At 43.0% G+C, this 25,521-nt stretch overlaps 1 protein-coding gene across 7 annotated transcripts; it reads left to right on the top strand.

Moving 5' to 3' along the window:
* Positions 1–479: 479 nt before the first annotated feature.
* LARP4 (La ribonucleoprotein 4) lies at positions 480–24,811 on the top strand. 7 transcript variants are annotated; one of them, XM_075133665.1, is made up of 17 exons: positions 524–601; positions 6,008–6,182; positions 6,382–6,529; positions 8,143–8,301; positions 8,636–8,711; positions 9,248–9,384; positions 10,164–10,267; positions 11,314–11,424; positions 11,811–11,864; positions 12,514–12,723; positions 13,225–13,328; positions 17,014–17,247; positions 18,037–18,085; positions 18,277–18,435; positions 19,020–19,141; positions 19,435–19,603; positions 19,831–24,811. In XM_075133665.1, the coding sequence occupies exons 2-17, from the start codon at positions 6,132–6,134 to the stop codon at positions 20,164–20,166; spliced, it is 2,223 nt and encodes a 740-aa protein (XP_074989766.1). In that variant the 5' UTR covers positions 524–601; positions 6,008–6,131; the 3' UTR covers positions 20,167–24,811. The 7 variants fall into 7 exon arrangements, 6 of the variants coding, with proteins under 6 accessions (XP_074989769.1, XP_074989766.1, XP_074989768.1 ...); XM_075133667.1 differs by lacking the exon at positions 524–601 and adding an exon at positions 2,447–2,944 and having other exon boundaries at positions 6,385–6,529; XM_075133664.1 differs by lacking the exon at positions 524–601 and adding an exon at positions 2,447–2,944.
* Positions 24,812–25,521: the final 710 nt, after the last annotated feature.

Genomic DNA, 25,521 nt, shown 5'->3' with positions numbered 1-25,521 from the left:
CTGTTCAGCACTGACCCCTGCGGGCTGCCCCGCGGCAGCGCCGAAATGAGGTGAAATCGGGGAAAAAAACCGCCGGCGCGGTGGGTGCGAAGCCTGGGCGGAGGGCGCCAGGCGCTGCTGCGGAGAGACTCGGCCCGCCGCGGGGCAGGGGATCCGCCTTCGTTTTGTGGACGAAAAAAGTATTTTGGGTTCTTTCTTTAAAAAAAAAAAAAAACAAACCCCAAACCCTAGAAATTTATGTAATTTCCCCATCCCTGTGCTTCGGCTGTGCGGGGCAGCCCACTCCCGCCCGCGGGGGGCGCCGGCGCAGTGGTGCAGCCGCCGCGCCCCCTGGCGGAGTGGTTCCTTCCCCGCCCCTCAGCGCAGGCAATGGGCCGGCCCGGCGCCGCCCGTGCCCCGGAAGCGCCCGGCGTGCTCCGGAAGAGGCGGTGGGCGGCGGAGGGAGGGAGGGGGCCGGGCCCTGGCGGCAAGAGCCGGAGGCGGAGCCCGGGTGTCCTTATCGCTGGCGCTGGCGCGGCCGCCGCCGGGCAGCGGGGAGCGCGGCGCGGATCGCGGGCCCGCCGGCCTGGGCGCGGGCGGCAGGATGCTGCTGTTCGTGGAGGTGAGGCGCGCCGGGGCGGCGCGGGGCCGGGCCATGTGGCGGGAGGCCGCGCACGCCGCTCCGCGGCGCCGGCCGCGCCGCGCCGGGGGGAGGGGACGGGGCTGACACAGCAAATCCGGGGGCGGCGGCCGTGGGCCCGGCGGGCGGGGGGGGCTTGGCGCTCTGGAAGGTTCCGCCGGTGCCGGGGAACGCTGTGGGGGCGGCAGGGGGGGGTGAAAGGCACTGCCGTGACCTTCCGGGGGAGCCGCCACACCGCGGCCTGCCGTGAAGGTTACGCGCGGCGCGGCTGGGGCCGCCGCGCCAGCTCCGCTCGGCGGCGGGCGGAACTCGCGGGGCCTCCTGCGCCTCGGGGGGGCGGCGGGGAGCGGAGCGGCCCTGGCACCGGCGGGGCGGGCCCGGCCCGGCGCCCCTCGGTAGCACACGGCCGCCCCGCGGGGCTGCGCGTCGGCGCTTTCGACTGGGCCTGGGCGTGCTGGGAGCGGCGGCGCGGCCCGGGCGCGGCGTCTGCGTTAGATATATTAATTAAATACCCAGGGTTGTTTGGGGGGGAAGGGTGATTTATGGCAGTGGGGGGAGCAGGCTCGGCCGGCGGAGCGGCCCTGCCGTTTCTGAGCGCGCCAGGCCAGGGGCCGTGTGGGGGCGAGGAGCCCGGCTGCGAGCGCGGTCGGCCCGTCCCCAAACGTGGAGGTCACCCGGGGAGGGCGCGGGGGGGCTGGACGTGTCGGTGTGTCCCTCCCTGCGCGCGCCACACGGACGCTTCGGGCAGCTGCAGGGGCGGTGGGCAGCGCGTTGGGCTGGGCCTGGGTCTGCAGCCGCTGCCCGTGCTGGTGCTTCACCCATTTACGGTGTTTCACGGGATTCTGTGAAGAAGTTTCAGCGTTTGCTGGACAAACCCAGGCAACTGCACTGCTTCTTCAAACTTTGCAATAAGTTTTGTCCAAAAAGCTACAAAATAAACAGCTACTGGGTTAATGAAGAAATAGCTGAGGGAAGCCAGTCGATTGCCAATGGTGTGGTCAGTTCAAGCGTGATGGTGGTGGTCTTTTACATGAATACCAACATCTATTCCGCAGTTAAGAACTTCTAAATAAAAAGGATTGGGAAACACCTTCTCTTTCTTAAACTAATTGCGTCAGTTCTGAACTGAATGTTACTTGACTTGCACTGAGAGGAAAAAAAGATGTCATGAACACAGAATGACAGGTCTTAAGAATTTGGTTTTACAGTATTTAACTTGAAGAGGAACTGTTCAAGCTAATCAGAGCTGCAGCCCGATGACTGCAGCCAGGAGCTGCGAGCAGCCAACCTCATCGAGGCTGAGCGTGGCGGAGAGGAGCTGAGCCTGCGAGACGGAGGTGGCCCCTCTGAGCAGCGACTGTGCGAGGCAGGTTCTGGAACCTGCAGCGGTGACATGGAGCGGTTGTGTTGTGGATGGGGCTCGGCCTGCTCAAAGGGAGCTGAAGCAAATCAGGAGCCTGCGAAGCCAGGCAGCGCGCGTCTGGGCGTTTAGCGAATCCTTTTAACGCACAAACTTGACTTTGATTGCTGTGTTTGATCTCCTTCTTTCTCTTCCGCTGATAGTGTTGCGAGTTGGTTTCTGTGATCTTCATTCAGGAAGCGTCAATAATGTTTAATTTTGAGTTCTTGAAGAGAATCCGGACTTTCTGAAGGTGCCTTTTCGCTGCCAGGACAGGGAACTTGAGCTGTTGACCAGGTGTTCTGAAACGCTGTGGTCAGATGCTTGAAAGCAGACAGCAACTTTTGACTCAGGATCTTTGGGGTTGCCTGAAAAATAAGGTACAGAACCAGATTGTGTTAGAAGTCCTGAAGCTTTCGGGAGGATTAGCAGACTTGCTTTAGCTGTCATTGTTGTAATTTAGACTTGACTGCAGTGTGCACCTGGTGATTGTGAATTGATTCCTTCACAGTGTGCATGGTAGAATTCTGTTTTCCTTGAATATCTTCTAGCTCAAAAAACTTGCTGCAGTGAGGGAATGGTGTAAGGCTCATACTGTTTTTCATGCATTAATGTTTGGGGTAGGTCTTGCTTTTCACTTGCAGCCAGGGCCAGTGTGCTGTTATAATTGATAATTAAGGTGAATTGGGAATATTATTAAATGCATTGTGAAAAATGTAATTGATGACGGCTTGCTGTGCCTGCTTTGGGTTTTGGTCAGTTGGGTGCATGTTCCTAATTTCAATATATTAGTAATTTATTGGGAAAATTGAAATCTGCATTTCAGATGGGTGAAATGCTGCCCTAATTGTTGCCAGCGATGTTTCCTAGCTAGAAAACCAGGACTGTGTAAAGCACAGAGTATTGCTGGCCCTCTTTCTTAGCAGGTGAGGCTTCCTGCTTCCCTCTAGGTGACAAACCCCCCAAATTGTCCTTGGTCACACAGACGTGATGGACACCATTGACACAGGTGAGGGTGGTACCATCTTCATACGGCACAGCTGTGCGTTTGCTTTGCCGAGGGATAAAGGAGGCACCCCTGGTTCTGGGGTGCTCGTACTGGCTAATGAAAAAAACATGCTGCACTCAGTGGAAGTAACTCTCTTGTGACCATTAAAGTTAATGTGTGTTTTGAGAATTACCTGGGACGTTCAGAGTACTGAACTGTTGTTACGTGATATCCTGCAGTCAGTTCCCAAGGAGTTCTGCGTGTTGCTTTTGGTGTGACACCAGGTTTGTCTCTTTTTTGGTTTGCTTCACAGCCTGGATAAGCTTTGAAAAGGTGACAGGTAACTACAGTGGCATGTGTCTGAGTCCGCTGCAGATGCCTGTTTCCCTACCTGTCATGGCCCCCAGACAGCACAAAGCTGCTCTTTGCCAACCTCCCATGGGTTTGCTGACCTTTGTTTTTTTTCCCTCTGCTTACATTTCCACTTCTGGAAAATGTTTAGATTCTCACCTCACAAGTTTTATTAAATTCTCTTCTAGATTTTTCACTTAGATTCCCTTTTAGAGAGTCAGTCTGCTCTGGGAAATCTGTCAGAAGCTCAGTGTTAAGATTTTGGTTGCAGGATAATTTGAATTAATATTGAAATAGAATGCTTTAAAAGAAACTGAGTACTTTCATTCCTGTTGGCTTAATTGGATCTGCTAAATGTAATTTAGACTGTTACAATAAGAAAAATATTCTTTGCCATCCATACAAAATGAGATAAATGCTTCGATAGTCCATTTTGAGGAATTGCTGGAGGAGAATCTTTGATCCACGTTTGCCGAAAGCAAACTAGAGGGGAACTCTGCTGAGGAGGACAGCTTTGTCAGCTCATGGATACCAGCGAGTGTTCCTAACCTTTGTAACTCTGTAAAGCTTTAACCTCATCATGAAAGTTCCCGATAGCAGCTGGGAGGATTGTTCTGCAGCCAATCAAATGGGCTCGGTATTTGTTAGCCTCAGTTAAATAAGCAAGAATTGATATTTTGGCCTTCTCTTCAGAAGAGCTGCTTGCCAGAATGGAGTGGCGCTGCTCCTGGAGCATAGCAGACTGTATTTTCAAAAAGCTTATGTAAATTAGGGACTTTTCATCCTCTCGGAGTCCATGGTGTCTTGCTATTAAGATGCATGACATCAGGGCTGGGTCTTGCAGAATTGCATTACATGTCATTTAGTGTTTCTAGAACAAAGAGGAAGTAGCCCACGCTCTGTTTCAGGTGTGTATTTCAGCCATGGTATTAATAGATCCATTCATCACTTTATCAGCCCAAATCTATTTAGTTTCTTAGCACTTTTCACTTGGACGTGTGATTTCTGAACTTCCGTGTTACCACGTATGTCTTTCGGTATTTGCTAAAGGGAGTAACATCATCTGCCATACTCAGAGTTGCTTTTTACTTCTGATCACCTCCAGAAGTGTAGTAATCTCCCTAAAGTGTTTCAGTTTCACTTTATCATACTTATTCCTTAAAATTAGTTTCAGCTTGACCTAAATGCTAACCTCAAAGGCGTAAGGGAGTGAGTGTTTATTTTTATAAAATAATGAATCATCTTCTGGACGTGTCTTGTCTTTTTTGCTTTGGTGAAAAGTAAATTCAAGGAAATGGGATCTGCCGGGTTTCAGTTCCTGAGCAGGTGCCCACGCTGACAGGTACGCTGTGTCACAGGAGTGACCAGCAGTTGAGCTGAGTTAAGTTTTGAACTTGCTGAACTGCATTGACAGTGAGTGTATGTGGGTGCAACAGGTTACCGGGTTTTTCTTCTAAGGTTGTTTCGTTGAAGAACTACTCTGAAAACTAAGAAGGGAAATGTACATGTGTCCCTTCACACTGAACTATTTCTAGTTCTTCTTTCTGTTTCCAGCTATATTCTTGTGCTAAGATTAACGAAAGGGGGAAAACTCTGTTGCTGTGTGGATTAAATCAGTTGTGCGTGGGGGATTTTGAATCTCAAAGAGGGCCTTGCAAAAATTGTGATCTTTTTTTTCCTTCTCTCGTGATTTTCTTGAACCTCTCCAGTGTTTGGAGGCTTCTTGTTACTGAATTTGGGCTTCTCCTTGCAGCAAATAGCTTTGGAACTAGGTGTGACCTTGGCAGAGAAATTATCTCTAAAGCTATTGCAATTGCTTCCTTATCCTTTTGCTTTATGTTTGAGGCCTGGTAGTAAGCCACTCCTTAATTTCAGAATCCAAGAGGCTGGCCTCTGAAATATCAAACTTCCTTATTTGTGAATTTGTGAGATATGAGCTAGGATTAATTTCGCCTTTTAAATTCAAGCAAATGGCGTGAGTGAAGTGGACTATCATTCAATGTCTGAAGGAACCTGCCTGGAGGAATGTGTATTAGTCGCTTATAGAGTGTTAGGAATTCTTGGGAGGAGAATTTTTGCAAAAACATAGTTTTCTGGTCAATGTGGAAGGAGTTAGTTTTATCACGGTAGAGCGAAAGCCCTTACAATGCTTATGCTCTATACTGTTGCTGGATTATTGGACTCCTTACCCAAATGCGTTTGAGCTGCTGAGCAGCTCTCAGAAAGGGACCTTGGAAGGCACCATCTTTTGCTGTAGAAATAAGCGTTTGTCTATGTCAGGTTCCAGGTTGGAATCCAGCAGTTTCTCTTGTCTGTCTCACTGTTTACCCCCTTACTCTAATTATGGTCCTTGTTGCCCCGACTCAAAATGAGACGATCCCGTTCCCCTTGCCCAGCAGGCTGTGATGGTGTGTATGTTTGTCTTGGCACTTCAAAAACTTTGATCTCCTTGGTTCCAGGTTTAAATTATTAGTGTACGTTGATGTGTATAAGATGTAGGTAAACTCATGGGGAAATCAGGTAGTACCCAGGTAAGTTCATGAGGAATCCCAGCATAGCATAGGTGATGCTTGGTTAGTATAGATGTCACTAATTCAGTAAGTCATTAGTTTCTTCTCCTTGAAATATGTTTTTTTACCTTCCTTTCTAGGAAGGGGTCTGGAGGAGGGAAAAATTCCCTTTCTGGTGAAAGGGGACTGGAGCATTATGACAGTCAAGTCTTTAAAAGCTTATGAGTTACCCGAGTCCTTGACGGCTAGCCGCTTCCTCTGCTGATGTTGTCGGATGTCAATAAAGAGAGGTTGAAGGCAACACTTCTAATGGAGGTAGAAATGAAATACTTGGAAAATACCAAGGATTTTCCTGTTTTGATTAATGAAAAATCACATAGGTGCTTAATAGCTGGTTAGACACTTGAGATGTGGAACTCTATAGAAAATCACTAAATTCAGCTATATTGTCTGGCTTGACTTCTAAAGCATCTTTGGATTTTTTTTCCTAATAAAAGTGTTCTGGTCCTTTCAGCAGGTAACATCGAAAGGTGCTGGTTTGAATCCTAACGCAAAAGTGTGGCAAGAAGTACCCCAAGGGAGCGGTGAGGCTGTGCCACCAACAAATGGCGCAGAGCACTCGTGGCAAGAAACAGCGGCTGCGCAAGGGACTCATACCGAGGGTGAGATGTCGCGGGCCCATGTTTAAGCACTGGCCATGATACGTCCCTTGCTAGGTAGCGCTGGGGGTTCTCTGTAAGAGTTCAGCAGTGAGAAGCAAGCTCCTGCTCTTGTCCTTGAGGTTGTTAGTGCTGGTGTAGCAACGAGTATGAAATGAACATGAGAAAGCAGTAGAGTAAAGTTTATAGAGATTATAGGTGTGACCAGTGAGCTTTGGTTTAGGAATTCAAGAAGGCGTCCAGAGCTGTGCTAGCACAGAATACTTCGGCAGGTAACAGGATCCAAGGGGCCCGGTGATGACTGAGTAACGCGCTAAGAGGGAAACAAGATGCTAAATGTGTAGAAATGGATTCATGACTTGTCTTGTTCGCCATTGCTGCACTTTAGTATATACTTGACCCTGTGAACAGGAAGATAAGATCTGAGGGCCACCTACAATCCTGGTAGATCACTGAGGTGCTGCTGAGACCTGTTAGACAGTAGCATTTGTACTGGAATAGAAACTCCAAAGCATCTATGGTTAGCTCCTTCCAGTTTAGTCTGTGTTCCATTTCAGTCCCCATTTTCCATCCTTACCACATGGTCACTCCTGTCCTCCAGAACTAAATATTCAAATGGTTTAACTCTTCTGATTTGGCTTAGAGTTGATAGGAAGCTAATTGTATAGCTGAGGTTACTCAAAATATGGCAGAGGCCTGTTAAGCAGGAAGCAGAAGATTCCCTGGAAAAAGGTTAAAGAGAAGTTAGGGATAAAGAAGGGAGGATTCAGTCTGTGTGACTCTGTCAAAAGTTTCTGGTAGGTCAGCGGAAGTGAAGAGAGAGTACTGAGTTTGTGCATTGGCTGAGAGAAACTCGTTTGTCTCTTCATAACAATATGAAGCAATCCTGGCAGTGTTACACTGCTGGAAAGTTAAAGGCAATTTTTCCAAAGACGTCGTCGTTGCTTTTAAGCCATTTCTAATGTAAGTAGTTGAATAGTATCTCTTCTCAAAGTATGTTTTTAGTGGATTCATCACTAGTGTGGAAAAGATTTAGCAGAGCAGTTGATTTTTTGAACAATCTTCTTTGCCTGACTGTCAGATTAAACTGAAGTTGCGCTTGTTTCTATCTCAAGCAGCTGTGGTGAAGACTAAGCTGAGGTGTCCTGAGCAAGAGATTGGCCAATTTCAATGTCGTTCCACTGTGTTTTGTAACAATCACTAGGTGCTCCTGAGTCCTTTATATAAATAAGAATCATGTAATGCATTGAAGTGATGTAAGCTATTTTAATGCTTTGTTTTTAGGAACCTCATTTAAATATTTTAAATTTTAGATGGAAAGCCTGTTTTTTAGGTCCTCTGCTACTTTTGGGGATCTTACATTTAATGATCCTATTATTTACTTATCCCTGAGACCCTAGTGCAAATCAGAAGATCTTTCTGAAATTGGAGAGGTAGAAAGTGCTACCCAATACAAAGTAGTCGCTGAAAGTCTAAGAAACATGGACTAAGTCTAGACACTTTCAGTTACAGCATTCTTGAGTATTTGTTTTAATGTTGGTAGCCAAAATTTTTCAAATGGAAAATATTCTGAAGCTTATAGTAGGTTTTCTGTTGATGATGTGTTCTTTTGCCAGGTAACATAGAGATTTCAGAGGATAGCTGCAAGCAATATGAAGTGATGTATTCCCCATCTTGTGAAGCCACAAGAAATGGCACAGGAGTTGATGAAGCATCCGCAAATGGAATTGTCCTAGCCACTGAAGATCTTGGATACCAAATCTATGAAGTGTCTGGTGAGTACTCAAGTTAGAATACCACTGGAATCCTCTGTAGTCTGCTGCCGTTATGATGTGACTTGTAAATCCTGAGTAGGAACTTTGAAATGTTCCATTCAATGCGTATTCGAGAAGATCCAAGGCAGCCATAGCACTTGGCCAAGTAGGTGAAAACCGTGGGATCCAAGTCATTTTGGGAATGTGTAGTATGGTGGTCTTTAAGCGTGTCTCATGACCTTCTCCTCTTGGTCTTACCCCGAAGGATTCATTCTTTTATTGTACAATGAAACGCATTCTTGCATTGTATTCTTACTGTGAAACTGAGATCTGATGTGAATGTGGCAACTTTTAGGTGAAGGCAGCTCCACTGTGTCCACAGAAGACATTAGAGAATGTTTGAAAAAACAACTTGAATTCTGCTTTTCACGGTACAGTACAGTTAATTCAACTTTGTATAAACAATTTATTAAAATTGTTGAGAAATTTTTCCCTTTTTTGGCTTGATATGTGCTGTCATCTTCATAAAAATGTTAACTGTGAGTGAGAGTTGGTTGCGATATGAAACAAGATTTGCTAAAATGCTGTGGAAACCCTGTGATACCTTTCAGCTGTTTCAGTCCGTGCAACCTTGTCCTTTAATGAGAATTGAGTATGACTTCTGTGCTTCACAATTGTAAGATACTGAGATAATTCAGCTGTGTATTACCAGAAGAGGTCTCTCTGGCAGGATCCTTTTTGCAGACTAACATGTAGAGTGCTGTAACTTTCATTAAGTTTTCTAATTATCTTCTGCTTTGTGATCTGCTAGGATTTTTTCCAGAAGAGAAAATCTGAGTACATTGTGGCTAGAGTTAGTTGTGAATGGTATTGGTGAATATTTAAGCCTGCAGTTATGCTGTTGTTTTGAGGCTTCTGTAAGTAAAGTTCAGGATTTTTATAAAATAGTGAACTTGTGTCTTTTTAGTGAGAATCTTTCAAAGGATCTCTACTTGATGTCTCAAATGGATAGTGATCAGTTTGTTCCAATATGGACAATTGCAAACATGGAAGGTATTAAGAAGCTGACAACTGATATGGACCTTATTCTTGAAGTTTTGAGATGTAAGTCTTGGTGTTTGGTGTCTGTATTAGTAGAACAAAGAATCCTCCCTTGCTTTAGAGAAATGTATTAGTCTCTTAACTGGTTACGGCATATTTTTCTGGTAAATGGTGATGGGAACCTCGTTCTGCAGAGATGTTTGAATAAGTGGCTGGTCCAGACTCCTGAATTCTAGTTATGCTTTATAATAATCTGCCTAAATCTGCCCCAGTAAGAGGTTACTCTAAAATATTGCTAGCAATGAAAGTCTTATTCTGGGAGTAAACCTAGTCTTCTGATTCAGTGCAAAGGTTTACTGGAAACGATAAAACTAGAAAAAGCTTATTAGAAAAAGTTAGCTTCAATTCTTCTGACATACTGTCCTGTGCTGATTCTGCACATGGCTTCTTGTGGAAACAGTTGTAAGTGAACTTTTAAAGTCTTTATTCTGACTTGATTTCCTTTGTCTTATTAGAACTTTTCCTATTAGGGCTCTGTCTAGGAATGTTTTTATATCCTGTTACTTGAATTTGAGCTGGGAGAGAATTGAATTTGGGACTGAGCTTTTTAGATATCTGAGCTGTAGATGGAGGCAACATCAGACAAACAGCTAAAACGTACTGAAGATCTAACAGACTATAGCTGATAAAACAGCTCTTTACCCTGAATTCAAGAAATCTGGTTTCTTAAGCAGTCCATCGCAGTTCTTTGTTACAAGTTGGATAATGGAGTCCAGTGCTGCTGAGATGTTTTGCAGCGCACAATGTCCAGTGTTAAGCTAACTTTTATATTTTAATTTTAGCTTCTCCTATGGTACAAGTGGATGAGAGAGGGGAGAAAGTTAGACCAAACCACAAACGATGTATTATCATTCTCCGTGAGATCCCCGAAACAACGCCTATAGAGGTAAATAAATAGAAAAGAAAGAAATAAAAGCCTGTTGATGTTTTTGGAAGGTATCTTCAACAGTGCTTCAAACAGCAACAGGAAGTGTTGCTTAAAAGGTCAACTGGTATTTAATTTGATTAAACACACATATTTTTCTTGTAAACCACATAAGTAATTTTTTCTGCCTGGATGTATTGTCAAAAAAGCCAAAGCAAAAACTTGTTGTCGTTGTTGTCCCTTCCCATTATTTACTAATACATTAAAATGCTCTTAAGTAAACTTTTTTCCACCAAAAATTGAGCTAGCTAGGCTTTTCTGAAAGGAAGTTTGAACTGGTCTCTTTTCAGATCCAAAAATAAAATCAGTCCAGGGCATAGCTTGGAATTCAGGCTGAATTTTTGTCACAGTGGTAACTTTACTTGAAGTCAGATGGTTGTTTTGGCAGCAAGAAATGTTACTAAACATTTCTCATTCATTGTGACCCAGTGTGAGCTGAGCTCATTATGTTCAGAGAAGGGAGGATAATAAAATTCCTACTGATATTTGGCTAACAGAATGATTTAGTTCTTTGTTTTTTAAAGTTTAACACAGGGTGTTTGTCTACTAGCATTTTTAATTAGGTCTTTTAATGCAAACACTGAACAGCTGCTTTGCCCTCTCTATAAAATCTGATTATTGCAAAGCTGTCTAAATTATTGCCTTGATTTAGAAATATTTCTTAGAATCATTCTTGTCAAGTTGACTCTTCTGATCTATAAGCCATGTTTTTGCTACCTCTTTCGTATAGAAATATCACCAGTTCTACACTGATCTTGATTTTCTTACCAGATGGGCTTGCTACTTTTTATTAGGGGAGCTCAGTAGGTTGGGCTAGTATTCTTGGGTTCAGAAACAGGTAGAGGATCATTTGGTGTCTGGCAGACCTGTCAAGGGAATAAAAGAACATCCCTGATCAAAGGAAAATTGCAGCTGAGGAGCTGGAGTGTAGACTTTTGTTGGTTTAGTGTTCAATTTACAGCTTAGAGCTAGGTCCGCTTAACTGCCCGACTTCTTCTCTCCCCTAGGAGGTTAAGGCTCTGTTTAAAAATGAAAACTGCCCCAAAGTGATAAGCTGTGAGTTTGCTCACAACAACAACTGGTACGTTACATTCCAGTCAGATACAGATGCGCAACAGGTAAGGCTGCCTTCAACTGTTAATGAGATCTCAATTTTGTTATTAATAATTCCCTTGCAAAAGAGAATTGCACGCATGCTTCCTGCAGCTAAAAGAAATGTTTATTTACTGATCCCCCTTTTGTTATTTTAAGAGGTTATTGGCAAATTCTAGGTAATAGAGAAAAAAGCTGAGAGATTGTAGAGTTATAATTCCCTTGTCTGCCTCTTGCCTCAGTACTCTCTGGCCATAACTGGCATCTCGTATCCTGAATTTGAAGTGTTAATTAATTTAGCTGGGCTAACAGGGAAGCATATTGCTACACATTCATGTTAAATCATGTCATATCCTTTGAGAAGCACAATTTTATCAAGATATTCTAATGTTAATCTTTTTTGTATCTGCAGGCATTTAAATACTTAAGGGAAGAAGTGAAAACCTTTCAGGGCAAGCCAGTAATGGTAAGGCTGCTTTATATGAGGTTTCTGTTTGAATTGAGTTATATATTGTTTCTGTTTGAATGATAGTGTGCATTTATGGGGGGGAACTAAGGAATTAGCAGTGGGATAGTTCATAACACTTGCTCTGTAGGCTGTTAACTTGAATGAGGTCATGGGCAGCTTTGAAAAATTACAGTTCAGTGGCTGCTGGTTATTCACAGTGCTGCTTCCCATGAGGTGTGAAATACATTCCTGTTTCGTCTTTCCTTCTCCACTTTCCCCAGAATCTGGGTCTGCAGAACTCAGGAGAGGGGCTCTTGCCATCATGAGTCTCTAGCTTGAGTTAGCTGCTCTACAAATAAGGCTGAAGCAAGCTGTTTGTACTGTGAGAGGAACCGTCCAGCAAACTGGACAGTTACTGCTATAGACAGCAGCGTTTATCTTAAACTTGACAGATTCTCTAGCTAAAGCAGCATGTGTCCTTCCCTTTAGCACGCTGTAAGAATGTAATCTGTGTTGATTTTTATCAGAGTTTTTATTTGTAAGCAGTAATCAACCTACTTCCTCTTCACACTCCTTCTGTTATCATTTCAGTAGGCAAGAAAGATTTCATGTTCTGCTTCTCCTTTTCTCCCAACTAATGTATGTGATGTGATTTGATATCTTGCAGGCAAGGATAAAAGCCATCAACACATTTTTTGCTAAGAATGGTTACCGGGTAGTGGATTCCAGTGTCTATACTCAGCCAGTTCAAACACAAGCACAGTTTGCCTCGCCACTGTTTATGCAGCCTGTATATAGTCCTCAGCAGTACTCTATTTACAGCATTGTGCCTCAGACGTGGTCTCCAAATCCTGCACCTTACTTTGAAACACCACTGGTAAGTAACAGCTGATGAAATGAGGGGAGGTAGCCCAAAACATCAGTAATAATTTGGTTAACAAATCAATAGGGTTAATGGGCTTTTCAGCTGTAGAATGCACAGGTTTTCTAGTCAGATCCCTCTGTTTTATGATACTTCATGTTATATCATGGACCTGATAAAGCAAGACTGTCAGAGAGGCTGTGTGTCTCGCCATTGGCTGCCATTTATTTCAAGAAATTTTGGTGTGAAATTCTGTTACCCAGTAGCTAGTGTAGGAACAGTGGCTCCTGTTATCCAGTAGCTAGTAGGAACAGGAGGACTCTGATGCCAAAGTGGATGTGCAGGCTGTTAACCTGGTGGGGTTTTCTCTTTAGTAGTAAGTTCACAACATACTAGATAGAGTAGCCCAGCATAAAATACAAACAGACTAGATGATTAACTGCCAAAGCTGATCTCATAAAACTGCAAACGTTTTTCTTGTTAGTTCAGCCATTGAGACTGTTCTGTCTGTTGCAGGCCCCCTTCCCTAACGGTGGATTTGTGAATGGCTTTAATACACCAGGATCATATAAAACAAATGCTGCTTCTTTGAGTATAGGTCGCCCATTCCATAGAAATCGGTAAGATAGCTCTGTCAGTTGTTTGCTCTCTGAGAACTTACAGTATTGAGGTCCTGAAGTGTTGCTTGCACTTGTAAAATGCAGTGCCTTCTGATGGGACTAGGTTACTTACTTTGTTTATCAAATATGTATGATGTTTTTCAACTTGATTTGTAACATAAAATTAAAATCAAGGTGGCAGCTTAAAATCCTAAAATAATGGACATATGTGCTGGAGAGAGCAAAGATATCTCCTTAAACAGCCTCAGAGGAATTTCTGCAGACAAAAGAATAACTTCCTCTTAAGGTAATACTTCTAATTATGTTTGTTATACGCAGATTATAAACTCCTGCAGCACAAACGTAAGCTTTTCCTGTTGTGTGATTAGTCTTGCAGAGAGCCATTCAGTTTATGCAGCTGAGAGTTGCATGCCCTGACCGCTGTATGCTAAAACTGCTTGATGCAGAGTCTGTTACTATAATTTATTTGCTTTATCCCCATCTTTTCCTGATAACTGTAAGGACTCAGATATAAACACTGGGGAGGAGGACACAGCTTTATATTTGCTGGAACAGTACTCTGTAAATACAATGGAATAGTAATCTGTTTGTGTGGGTGGAAATTGTTTTATTTGCAAGCTCTTTCACTGTATTCAGCATGCGGGCTGGTAGCATGGGAATTGCTTTTTATACTGTTTGAGAAATCGGTTGACAACTGCCATAAGTGGTTTTGTGATGCAGTTAAGGTTTGTGGCTGTTGGCAAGAGGTGAACTTTGGAATTTGGGCTGCGGTGACTCAGCAGAGTCTTAATACAGGCTGTGAAGCTGGTAGTATGACTCTACTTGGAAGACGGGGCAGCTGATTCAGTTACAGCTGCTCAGCTCTCAACTAAGATCTTTTTATAAAGGTGTTTGGGGGTTTTTTGCCTTAAATTGTGCCCAAACTTAAACCTGTAAAACTCTCATGTATATGGATCTGCTCAGAAGTATGGATGCTGAAACTGTACAAGAATTGTATGTACCCAAATATTAACATCTTGAAACACCCACATGTTCACTGCTGCCTTGTAGAAAACATCTGTATAATCCTTAAGCTTTTAAAACTCCGTTGGTTATGTTAAGACTTTAATTTGTGAAACTTCAGTCATTGTGAAGTTATAGCTTTAGGGTCAAGCGCGTACAGGTTCTGCTGGTCTGTCTTGGTTGTCTTATCTTTCCTGCCAATCTTGCTCAGCCTTTGTGCTAGTACAAAGCTCTGTTTTTGCGGTAATAAATCTTCATATTCTGGAAGCAGACATTAGTTATGCTTCATCAGGATTCCTTTGCGAACAGGAGACGGATAAGGTAACAGTGAGGCATAGCCTTGAAGGTTTGGCCCAGTGATGATCAAGTATCGCGCTAAGAGAGAACAGGTCCAACAGTCGATTGTCTGGGCAGCCTGCACTTCATGCTTTTCCTTCTTTTTGCTCTCTCACATCATCTCTCCTCTCTGCTTTTTTTCTTCCTTATCTTTCCTTGCTTTTCTGCTTTGCTCTTCTGCCCAGACAAGATTGTGGCCTTCTCAATGATGGGTAAGATTATGAGATCTGAGGGCTGACTAATGACTTGAGAATCTTCCATTTTAAGAACGAATTGAACAAAATGGAAGAATTTAGTTATCTTACCTCCTCGTCCCTATGGTCTTTGCTGATGGAAAACTTAATCTTATTGGGGCCTTAAAACTGGTTCTTAATGCTTCTTGAAGCTGTGAAGTATAAATTAATCTTTGTTCAGCGTATCTTCTCTTGGATTGCAGAAGAGTTCATTTGGAGAGGTTCATCCAGCTGCTCCTTTTGGGTGTCTGTCCTGCCTCATTAAACTTGATTTGTTTTGTCATACAGGCAGTTAATAGTTAAGTATTGGATTTTTCTCTGTAGCTAAACATTTGTTTAAGCCCATCATATTTATTTTGCACTGATTTGTTGCAACATCCTTGTGGGAAAGGAAGATTGAGTCTTTGTAACAGAGAATCCTCAGTGCCGATATTGATTAAATTGATATTTTCCTATCTAGCCATCTAAAAAGTAACTTAAAATGTCTTTGGTAAAGCAGATTAATTTGGCCACTCAAAATTGGGCTATTAAAAGGTGATTTTTGTTCTGCTTTCTGGTTACATATGAAATGCTGCAAAAACGTTCAGCTGTTAATGCAAGGCTATGGAGAAGTCTATCACATAGCGGTGGAGTTGATTTTTAAAGTACCACAGGACGGTGGCTGAGCAGAGGGAGGAATCTGCTGCTGCTACAGCCATATCACTTACTGCTGTTCTGAGTTAGTGCTAACAAATGATAATTTGTCATTTGTTGAATTCTCCTATTTTGCTTTCTTTTCTTCCCAACTTAAATTCTCTGGCCAATTGGGAGAGAACAAGTTTATTGGTGGAAGCTGGAAGGAAACTACCTCTTTGTTAGGCGGTCTAGGGTCTGTGGCATCTACAACATGCCTTTTCATATTCGCTTAGCTTAGAGAAACCAAAAGCTGCATGATTTATGGTCTGTTGAAAGAGAGGACCCTTTTTCAGGCTGCAGGCTGCTCCTTGATTACTCTGTAAGAGATCATGTAGTCAAGTTAACTTCTCCCCCCAGACAGGAATCATACTTTGGCTGGCAGTGGGAGAATTTCTTCTGATTGCATGGAATGTTATAATGAGATTTGTTTAAAAACAGTAAGCATGCAAAATCCTCCTTCTGTCCTTAAATTATGAGATGCGCAGAGTTGACCAGAGGAGAAAGATATAGTTTAAGGTCCTTGCCTCGCTTGCTGAAGCTGATTGGTGCTGAATGGAAAAGACAGCGAGGTGCAGAAGTGGAAAATAGTCTAAGGCACCTGAATGCTGCTCCAGAAAACTGTTCCCTGTTATGGTAGGTCAGAGTTTTTCTGGGTAATTCTGCATTTAAGATCCAGAGCCTTAACTTGCAGAAACACTGAGCATGCACAGCTGCATCTACGTTCAAAGGAAATACAACTTTGATGCTGAATAATCAATATCTGGGTAAAATGTCTGGGATATTGTAAACTGCAGAGTCAGTGTTGTGGGTGTTTGATAACAGGAACAGTGAGATTAAGGTCCTGGCTTTTCAAGCTCTTGGGGAGGAGGGCTCTCAGCTACCCTAGCCTTATCTCCCCTGTTCTCTTCAGCCTATTTAGTCATCATCTGCTCCTGGCTTCTTGTTTCAGTTCAGTCTTTTTGCTTGTGGCCAGATGAGTTTGTTCCTCAGGCTTGGCTTAGTTCTCCAGATCACTTTCCAATACCCTGTGCCCGTGCTGCAGGCCGAGGCAAATGAAGAATCCCTCATTGGGTTCTTCTGGCTCTTCTACCACCCCTAGGTTTTGGGGGTGTTTTGTTGGTTGGTTTGGTTTTTGGATTGGTTTTCTTTTCCCCCTTTGGTATCTGTTGGGCAGTGATCTCGATGTTTTCTTCAAATGGCAACACTTGACAGGAGGGGAGGTTGCAAGAAAACTAGAACAAAAGGAATAGATGGAGGTAAGGAAGAACAATTTTCTTTGTTCTTGACAAATGTATGTAGGAAACAAGTTCTCTGATGGAGTTCCAGTACTTACTGACCTCCTCCTTTCTTGTCAGCTACGAATGAACTGTAGTTGGTGCTAGTTTTGCATCGTGTTCTTTAAACTCTGGATTACACAGCTGCTGCTCTGTGTCCTGCAGTGTGAAGCCTCACTTCCGATCATCTAACAGCTCAGAACATGCTGTGGAGGGTCCAGCTGCCGTCAGTACCATGCCAATGGGGGATGGACCACTGAACAGAACCAACTCAAGGAATTTTGTTATGGAGCGACATAACAGTACGTTAACTGGGCACCAAGACCAAGGTTATTCCCAGAAGGATTCTCCTACCGCGCAGATGGAGCAGAATGGAGATTATGGCATTGGCAGGGGCAGGTAAAGAACTGACTTTTTGCTGCAACACAACAATGCAGCCGGGACATGGTGTTGGAGGTTCAAATGACTTGTGAGAGCCAAGGATCACCAACCATTGGCACAATAAGTATTTCTGTAAAGACTGACCAGGACAAAACTGACATTTAAATAAACCAGGCATGATAAATACTTAACTGGGAGCATGAATGCTTCCTGCTTGACTGTACAGCTATTAGTTATTCTGACGAACATCTTGCAGTAAGATAGTGAGGTGTCTTTATTTCAAAATAACTGCTTGATTTGTCCCCAGAATTAAAACAGTTGCTGAAGTAAAGTTGGTATTTGTATTGCTGTAAATAATAAGCAAATTCTTGGTTGGGGAATTTGATGCTTCTAAAGATTGTAAGATTAACTGCTTTTATCTTTTGTCTGTTAATTCAGGATTTAGACACTTAAAAATAAGTGACCAACACAGATACGTGAGAAATCAGATGAATAAGTTTATTACTATAGAATTATAGGATACTATTCTATAATATTGTAGTCTAATTGTCATTGTGCTTGTTCAGATATAATGCTCTAGGGTACCTCCTCCACGGGGAGAGAAAAGAGAAATTGTTTCCCGTATTGGCTATGTTCCAAGAGTGTAAGAGCTTTGACCCCTCCTGAAGATGGAGAACATCCCAGAACTGTATCTTGGGAAACATCAGTAGGCTGCTGTAAATCCCCTGCCATAGGCTCCCCTTTGTGCAGATGAGTGCGCGCTTCAGCTAGATGAATGCACTTACTGACTTTTTTTTGCCTTTAAAGGAGAAACGTTTTCAGAGGTCGGAGGAGACGAGAAGATGACCGGGTTTCAGTAAGTTCCACTTCCCTTATTGCAAGGAGTTGCACAAAGTTGACTTTGCATTTATTGAAGGAACGGCATAGTCCTTAAATTCCCAGATTACGCTGTGGGTATTTAGTATTTCTAGGAAATTCCCTGACACTTGCTCAATGCTTTTAATGCTAGGTGTTATAGCTCTATTAACAGGTATTTTCCTTCTCTAGAGACCTCAGCCTTCAGCAGAAACAAAGACTCAGACACCAAAGTTTGACTTGCTAGCATCAAATTTCCCACCTTTGCCTGGCAGCACAGCAAAAATACCGGGAGAGCCTGTGCTGGAGAGCAGGATGTCCGATATCGTTAAAGGAGTCTGCAAAGAAAAGGTACCTGCTCTTGTCTCTGGCACGCGCACAGGAGTATGCATATGCTGTGTCTCCCTTCCCCCCTGCTTAAAGAATCAGTTTATGTTAGAGCTGCACATTAGAATGCTTTAAGCTCAAACATCAAACTATGTTTGTAATAGCGCATTTTCTGTCTTTCTGTTCTTGGGTTTCCTTGGCTTTTTGCGGGTATTTAGCTGAAGCTTCTGTAATTACACTATTGTAAGCTCGGTACTGTTTTGGAATAAAACAGGCAAATGAGGAGCGTTGGCTATTGAAGTAGGAACAGTTTGTGTGTAGTGTAGGCAAGGGCTGTTTCCAGATGAATCTGTTGTTTGAGCTGGTGGGGCTACGCATTGATAATCTGGGTGATACAGCCTTCTCATTTTATCTGCTGTTTGTTTTGCCCATATAAAGGGTGATTGCTTTAGAGGCGATGCTCCAAAAGAAATAGAATTCCTATAATCAGGACTTGAGCAGCCTTTGGAAATACCCCACTTTTCAGATGTCGTGAACTGGCATATTGAGGAACAATTTAAGCACATTTGCGATCTTTCCATATTTTGCAACTTATGCTTTCTGTACAGGAAAGCAAAGATTTGCTGCCCAGCTGTCCAGCTCCTGCTCAGGAAGAACAGACGCACAGCACTGTCCAAGAGCCTGTGACAAGTGTGAGTTCACCGAGCGAGACTGAAGCCGTGGTGTTAAGGTATGCAGATTACTTGAATCAAAAATATTAAAATTTGCATGTTCTAGCAAAGACTCTAGCTGGTGTCCGGCAAGGTGGCAATAATGGTGGCTGTTTCTTCTCTGTCTGTGGTAGGCAGCTTCTCTAGAGGCCACTATATGGAAACAACAAATCGTGGTGGTAATGGCTGTTATTCTGGGTACCATCCTGTTCTGCGAAAAACGCAGTTGTGACTTCAAAGAAAGAAAATGCTTTCTCAAACATCAATTTCGGTGTTAGTGGGTTTTAATGTTAAATTGTTCTTGATTTAACAGCACAGTTCAGCCAGACAGCAAACCAGAAGAAGTGTCTGCTCAGAAAGATGTTACAAGCCACGCTTCCCCACCGGTGTCTGTCTCTCCTGTCAGTGCTGCAAAGCCGCCAAGGACAAATACCACTTCACCTTCTACTAATGCAAGTGCAGCTCCTGCTTTGTTGATGCAGGTAAGGCCCAGAGCAGGGAGTGAGTGGGGAGCATGGGGAGCTTTCTCTTGGATGTGCCGATAGAGCACTTGGGACCTTCTCTTGAGCAGTTTGCCACGGCTGTGGTGTAATCGCTCCCTCTACGTGTTCTTGCTGTTGTGTCTTGACGTTGTGCCTGGGATAGTCTGGAAGAGCATAGCATGGTCATTCTGGTGTGTAAACCTTGCTCTTCTCCCTTGGTCCCAAAGGAGCCACGCAAGCTAAGTTATGCTGAAGTTTGCCAGAAGCCCCCAAAGGAGCCTCCTCCAGTTCCTGTTCAGCCTCTTAGGGAACATCGCACCAACATAGTTCCCCCTGCCAAAAATGAAGAAAATGGCACACCTGAGAAGGCTTCAGAGAAGGCTCATGACAAGGTTGAAGGTCGAATGAAGGATTATTCTGGGTTCCGAGGCAACGGGCCTCCCAGGGGAGCTGCTGGGAAAATCAGGGAACAGAGGCGCCAATTTGGACGCAGATCATCGCCTCAGGGAGCACCTCGACGTATCGGCAAGGAGCAGTATGTGCCACCCCGGTCACCAAAGTAACGCTTGTGCAGCCAATTATTCTCTATTTAATTTGAGCTGTGGACTAATAAGCAGCAAAGGAGACTGTGAGAAAGAAGTATTCATGAAGGGGAATACTGAACTGGAGCGTGGCTTGTGTGGAGAAGTTGTGGAGGGTCCCAAAATTCATCTCTAAAAGTGATTTCACAAATGCTGGAGGATTCCAATCAATATAAATATAGAGATTATAATTTTTGTATTTTTGTTTTTAATTTGCAGAGGGTTTCCTGCTTGAAATCAGTTTTGGGGTTGTGAACTAGCATTTTGACAAAGTGAAAGAATATGAATTGACAAATTAACCTGTCCCTCAGTGTAGGAGGAAAAGGATAAGAGAATATTATTTTTGAAAAATGAGCATTTCTGTAAAATTAGAACTTTTTTTAACCTATTTAACATTTGGCTTGTCGGATGATGTGTCTGCCATTGATGGCCTTGCATTGCAGAGCACGTCTGCAGCTGAGGTGCTTGGTCGGCGTGTGAGTGGAATGAGTGCAGCCAGATACTGTTGTCATGACTTAGTCACTGATGATAAAAACTGAATGTACTACTGTAGTAAACTTTGTGTTTCCAGCTTGAAGTATAGTCTCTTGACCTTACTAATAATTCATTCAGCAAGCTTTTTAAACTATAATTTTTACAGGATACTGGATTGTAGATCAGAGCACATGGACAGCAAAAATTGTCTTCTAGACGCGATTGGAAGGAGGCAGAAGGGAGCACGTCAGAATTTTTAATTTGCCCTTTTTCCTCTCCTCCTTTTGAGGGCAACTTCTTAGGTTTGTTTTTTTTTTCTTGCTTGTTACTTTCTCTAATCTCTTTATTACAGACTTTTGTGCATTTATCATGGTATGTTTTCCTGAGGCAGGCCCAGTATAGGATTGATGGGTGGCTACACAGTATGTGATGTTAGCTTCACAAGTAAAGAGCCTGGAATTCCAGTTGCAGATGTGGAATTCTGCCTTGCAGGTGGGAACTCTGGGCACGGAGTTCTGCGTGCCCCTACCAGGGTTAAACTGATGTCTCTCTGAATGGCTAGCAAATCAGAGACATGGCTGGGTTTTCTATATACTGACCTATCTTTGTGTTCTGGAGTAGGGTATTGGATGCTGTATACTAGAAATCAGGGTTTATATCTACTGGGAACTCATTGTTTACAGCTGATGTAGTAGCAACTGACTTTTTTTAACTGTTTAAAGTGGAACTAGAGGTAAAGAGTTAAACAAAACCCCTCATGTTCAGAGAAGCTACTTGAAAGGTAGCATCTTGCCTAGCTGTATGCTGACTAAATTTGCAACACTATTGTGTAGTAAGTGGTTAAGTTTAAAGGTGATTACCATAATACTGAAATAGGAAAATTCAGTGCATTAATCTGCCAAAATCAGCATGCCAGGGTTCAAAGTTCTGTATAAAGTGTTAGGAAAAAGTAGCTTCCAGCAGTAAGAATCACACCTTTTTTTTTTTTTTCCTTTTTTTAGTGAATAGCAAGTGTACAAATTTAAAGTCGTAAGTTGTGAACACTGGAAAACTCAATTGTGATATATACCGTAAACATCTTAGTAATATATGCTAGTGTTGCCATTAGAATGAATGTAAGTGGCAGTTAAAATAACTGTGAAAATTTTCATCTTCTGATTTCTTAGCCAGATAACCCATGGCGACTTTTTACTCAGTAGGCATTCTCTATCAACTGCTTTGAGAACACTCATATCTATTTTTATAAATATATATATAAAGCCAGAGTTGTCATTTCTCTAACTTATTATTCAGCTTGGCAATTGCTTTGATTTGATTCATAACACAATATAATGTATTTATGCAGTTAACTGTTCATTTCTACGCATGTTATATATATACATATATATATAAAAAAACCAAAATCATTATTCACTTTTAAACTACCTGTACTTTGGGAGGTTTTTTTAATTTAGTAAAAAAATCGTTGATCACGTCTACAGTTTAGGGATGCTTACAGAACCCTTCTCCGTTTATTTCGATAATGCTACATTTGTTGGAATGATAGAGAAGTTTAAATATTTAAGTGTTAAAGTTCTGAAAGAAAATTAATTCAAAGTTAGTTTTTAATCATTCTAAAGGGTATAAACAACTACTGCAATCAAACTGGAAAAAACAAACCTGTATGATAGTCACAGATATTTAGGATAGATGTGCACTGTCATTGCAAAGTTGAGTAAGTGTTGGGGTGCTAATTGCTGCCGTAAGCTGTTTGCTGTTCAAAGGAAGAGTTGTTTGGGAAGAGGCTTGTGCAGATGTTGATCTCTGGCCTCCGTGGCAAAGGCGGCGTGCTAATTCTGATCCACGCAGGCATCCGCAGTGCAGTGCGTAGAATAACCTTGTAATTCTGAAAGATCTGAATTTTTAACAATTGTGAAATGTAACTTCTTCATTTATTAGATGTGGAAAAAAAAATAACTGCAGTTCAGTCTTTCTTGTAAGGTGATTGGAAAAACTTGACTGTGGAAAGGATGCTTTGTATGTCCTGGGTGTGCGTTTTCCAGCAGCAGATCATGGCTCTTGTACAGTGTATGCAAATAAGTCTGTAAACCTGTTGGCTCTTTCCAGCATATTCTAACTTTTATCAGATTAGGGCGCTCATAATTATTTATTTAATACCTGCGTGCAAGGATTTAACATTAGCATTTCCCTTCTCCCCCCTCCCCCATTGCCATTTATAACTGTGGTTTTGTTTTTTTTTCCTTTCTGTTCTTTTGGGGGGCGGGAAATAACCAAGTAAATATAAAGGCTGTGAAAACCATAGTTTTGTGTGCAAGTTCTCCTGCAGTACTTGTATTGCATGGCAAACACGTAACTTAGACGGGCTAGCTGCTACATTCTCATCCCCGTGATGGACTCGGGCAAGCTATTGTGTCTCTACCCACCAAGTTTGCCTGTTCTGACAGACTGGGGGAAACGGGGACAAAGCGATCGTTTGGGAGCCAGACTGACTGCTGGTACAGCTCATTGATTTCGCTTGAGCTGTGTCATTTTATCAGCAGAGGTGAAACTGTCCCTTCTTCAACAGCGGTGTTCAGTGTGCACTTGAAGTGACAAAGAACAGTTCTCCATGGTTCCTTCTTGGTAGCTTACCACACGATGTAAGGACAAATTTTCCTACTCTGCTGATACTAAATACCAGAAGGTGCAAATCACACGTAACTTTCAGTTTTATGAACTGTGACTTGTTTTCAGAATTGTTGACTTTTGTTAGCTACAGAAGTATACTTCCCCAGTTAAGTTCTTTTCCAAATTATTGTGCATGGAAAAGATTGGGCCACTCTCTTGTACTTCTGCTGGGGAGTGAAAAGAGAAGTAATTATTTGCATGTGATAGTAAAATTAAAAGTGCAAAAAGTTTTTTCTTTTCATTTCTAAAATTAAGTTAGTTTTATAGTATCTTACATTCCTGCTATCTTTGTTTTTTTTAAAAAAAAGTTAGCCTGGCACAGTATGATGGTGCAGTTTTAGCAGTAGATTAAAAAAAAAAAAAAAAAAAAAAAGAAAAAAAAAAAGTAACCCACTCTATTAACCAGAAGAGAAAGATGATACTGTGGCAGATCAGTAGCAAATAAGTGACTTAATCAATGCTTTACTGTAGTTAAATAGCTATGGCCTTACTACTTTGTCAATATCAGCTTAATTGTCTTGAAAATGTCCGCTATTTTTACTGTTACCCGAGTGAATGTTCACCTGGGGTAAAATATCTGGTATGTACAGATGATATTTTAAATTTGTAAAATGCGCCATTGTATTACAGACGATGCAACAAAAATGCACTTCGGGGGGAAATTGCTTCTGATAAGTTTTTTTGTAAATCCTTGATTACTACAGATATGCAATAGAATTTTTGTTTCTAATTTTGATATTTCCTTCTGAAACATAAGATTGTTGCCATTAATCGGAATGATTTATCATGCTTTTCTTTGTGTGTATATATTACATATAGTCTGAGCTTCCTTTAGGATGGTACATGATTTTGGTTTGTTGTAGTGTTTTAGTTGGCTCTTCTCTTAAGTGCCTTTAGCATAGGCACTTCAAGAGGTTAATTGAGTCTGTTTTTAATGTACAGTTGGGAGGACTTGAAATGGAGTTAAAGCAACTTATTTCTGAAAAATCCATCTGCAAACTAACCTGTAACAACTTTAAAATTTTATATTTAAGAACCAGAGGTTTATTTTTATGGAGCTTCAGTTATGGATACAGTTTCCAAAAATGCAACTTCAAATGTAAACAGACTGTGCATAAATGGTTTTTGTTCTAATTTTTATAGAATACAAAATATTCAGATAATATATTGAGCTCAAGTTACTACAGACATCTTGTTCCTCCCGGATGAATCCAGCTTCCCCTTGGCATTTATGATCTCTCTTCAAAGTGGTAGGGCTTCAGTGAAAGGAGAAAAAAGCAACCTATCTGGCTTCTATACTTTGTCTGTTCTGGTATATTCCTGTTGTCAAAACTGTCCAAAACAAAATTTGTGTAAAGTAGGTTCATGCTTTAAATGTTAAAATGATAATACATGTATTTGTATTTGTTTTTGACATTGCCAAGGTGCTATGGGAAATTGAAATAACAGTTAGAAAAATAAAGCTGATTTAAAAGAAAAAAAAAAACCAACACCAAAAAAACCCAAGCTCTTAATTGCATGTGTTGCTGTTGTGATGTTGAACCGGCTCTCTTCTTTTCCTCTAGATACCTCACATTGTCCTTGTCCAGGGTGCAAGCACCTTAGCAAATATTCGTTGTGTTTTTGCCCCCGATACTGCCCGCTCTGTCGGATGGAGTTAGTAGAGCTGTGGTGTCCAGGGCGGCAGTTAGATCCGAGGTCCCGCGTAACCCTGCCGTCCGCCTGGAACTGTCACGGGCACCTACCTCGGCCTTGTCTGAGAACCCCAGTTTGAGGTAAACTTTCTTCCTGAACAGCACAGGCAGAAAACGCATTTGTGGTTTTTTTGTAAGGTGTTGTCAGCTACGTCTGAACCGGGGCGGGGGGGGGCTGTGGGGGACTGCAGCTGTGAGGGAGGTGACCTCCCCCCGGGGCAGCGCGGGGAGGGGCGGCCCCTCCTCTGGAGGCACCTGAGGGGATGCGGCTTCGCGCCGAGGGGAGCGCGGGAAGGGGCGGCCTCCCCTGAGGGGAGCACGGGGGCTCGTGGTCCCGCCGAGGGGGCTGTGTCCCGCCCGCTGCCCTCGGCCCGCCCACGAGCGCTCCCTAAGGCCGCGCCGCACCGCCGCGGGCGCTGGAGAAGCGGATCTCGGCCGCCGGAGCGGCTCCGGTCCGTCCGGGAGCGGGCCGGGGCCGGCGGGGGGCGCGAGGCGAGCGGCG

This window comes from Calonectris borealis, chromosome 30 (assembly GCF_964195595.1).
Source record: "Calonectris borealis chromosome 30, bCalBor7.hap1.2, whole genome shotgun sequence".
Taxonomy (NCBI): domain Eukaryota; kingdom Metazoa; phylum Chordata; class Aves; order Procellariiformes; family Procellariidae; genus Calonectris; species Calonectris borealis.
The sequence above is the reverse complement of the archived record's forward strand: the minus strand, read 5'-3'. Positions and strand labels throughout refer to the sequence as shown.

Excerpts from the sequence above, each read along its gene's own strand:
- LARP4 (XM_075133665.1), top strand. The coding sequence starts at position 6,132 with ATGTTGTCGGATGTCAATAAAGAGAGGTTGAAGGCAACACTTCTAATG. Across the intron at positions 10,268-11,313 it reads CCGAAACAACGCCTATAGAG|GAGGTTAAGGCTCTGTTTAA; the intron begins GTAAATAAATAG and ends TCTCTCCCCTAG. Across the intron at positions 19,604-19,830 it reads CTCCTGCTTTGTTGATGCAG|GAGCCACGCAAGCTAAGTTA; the intron begins GTAAGGCCCAGA and ends TTGGTCCCAAAG.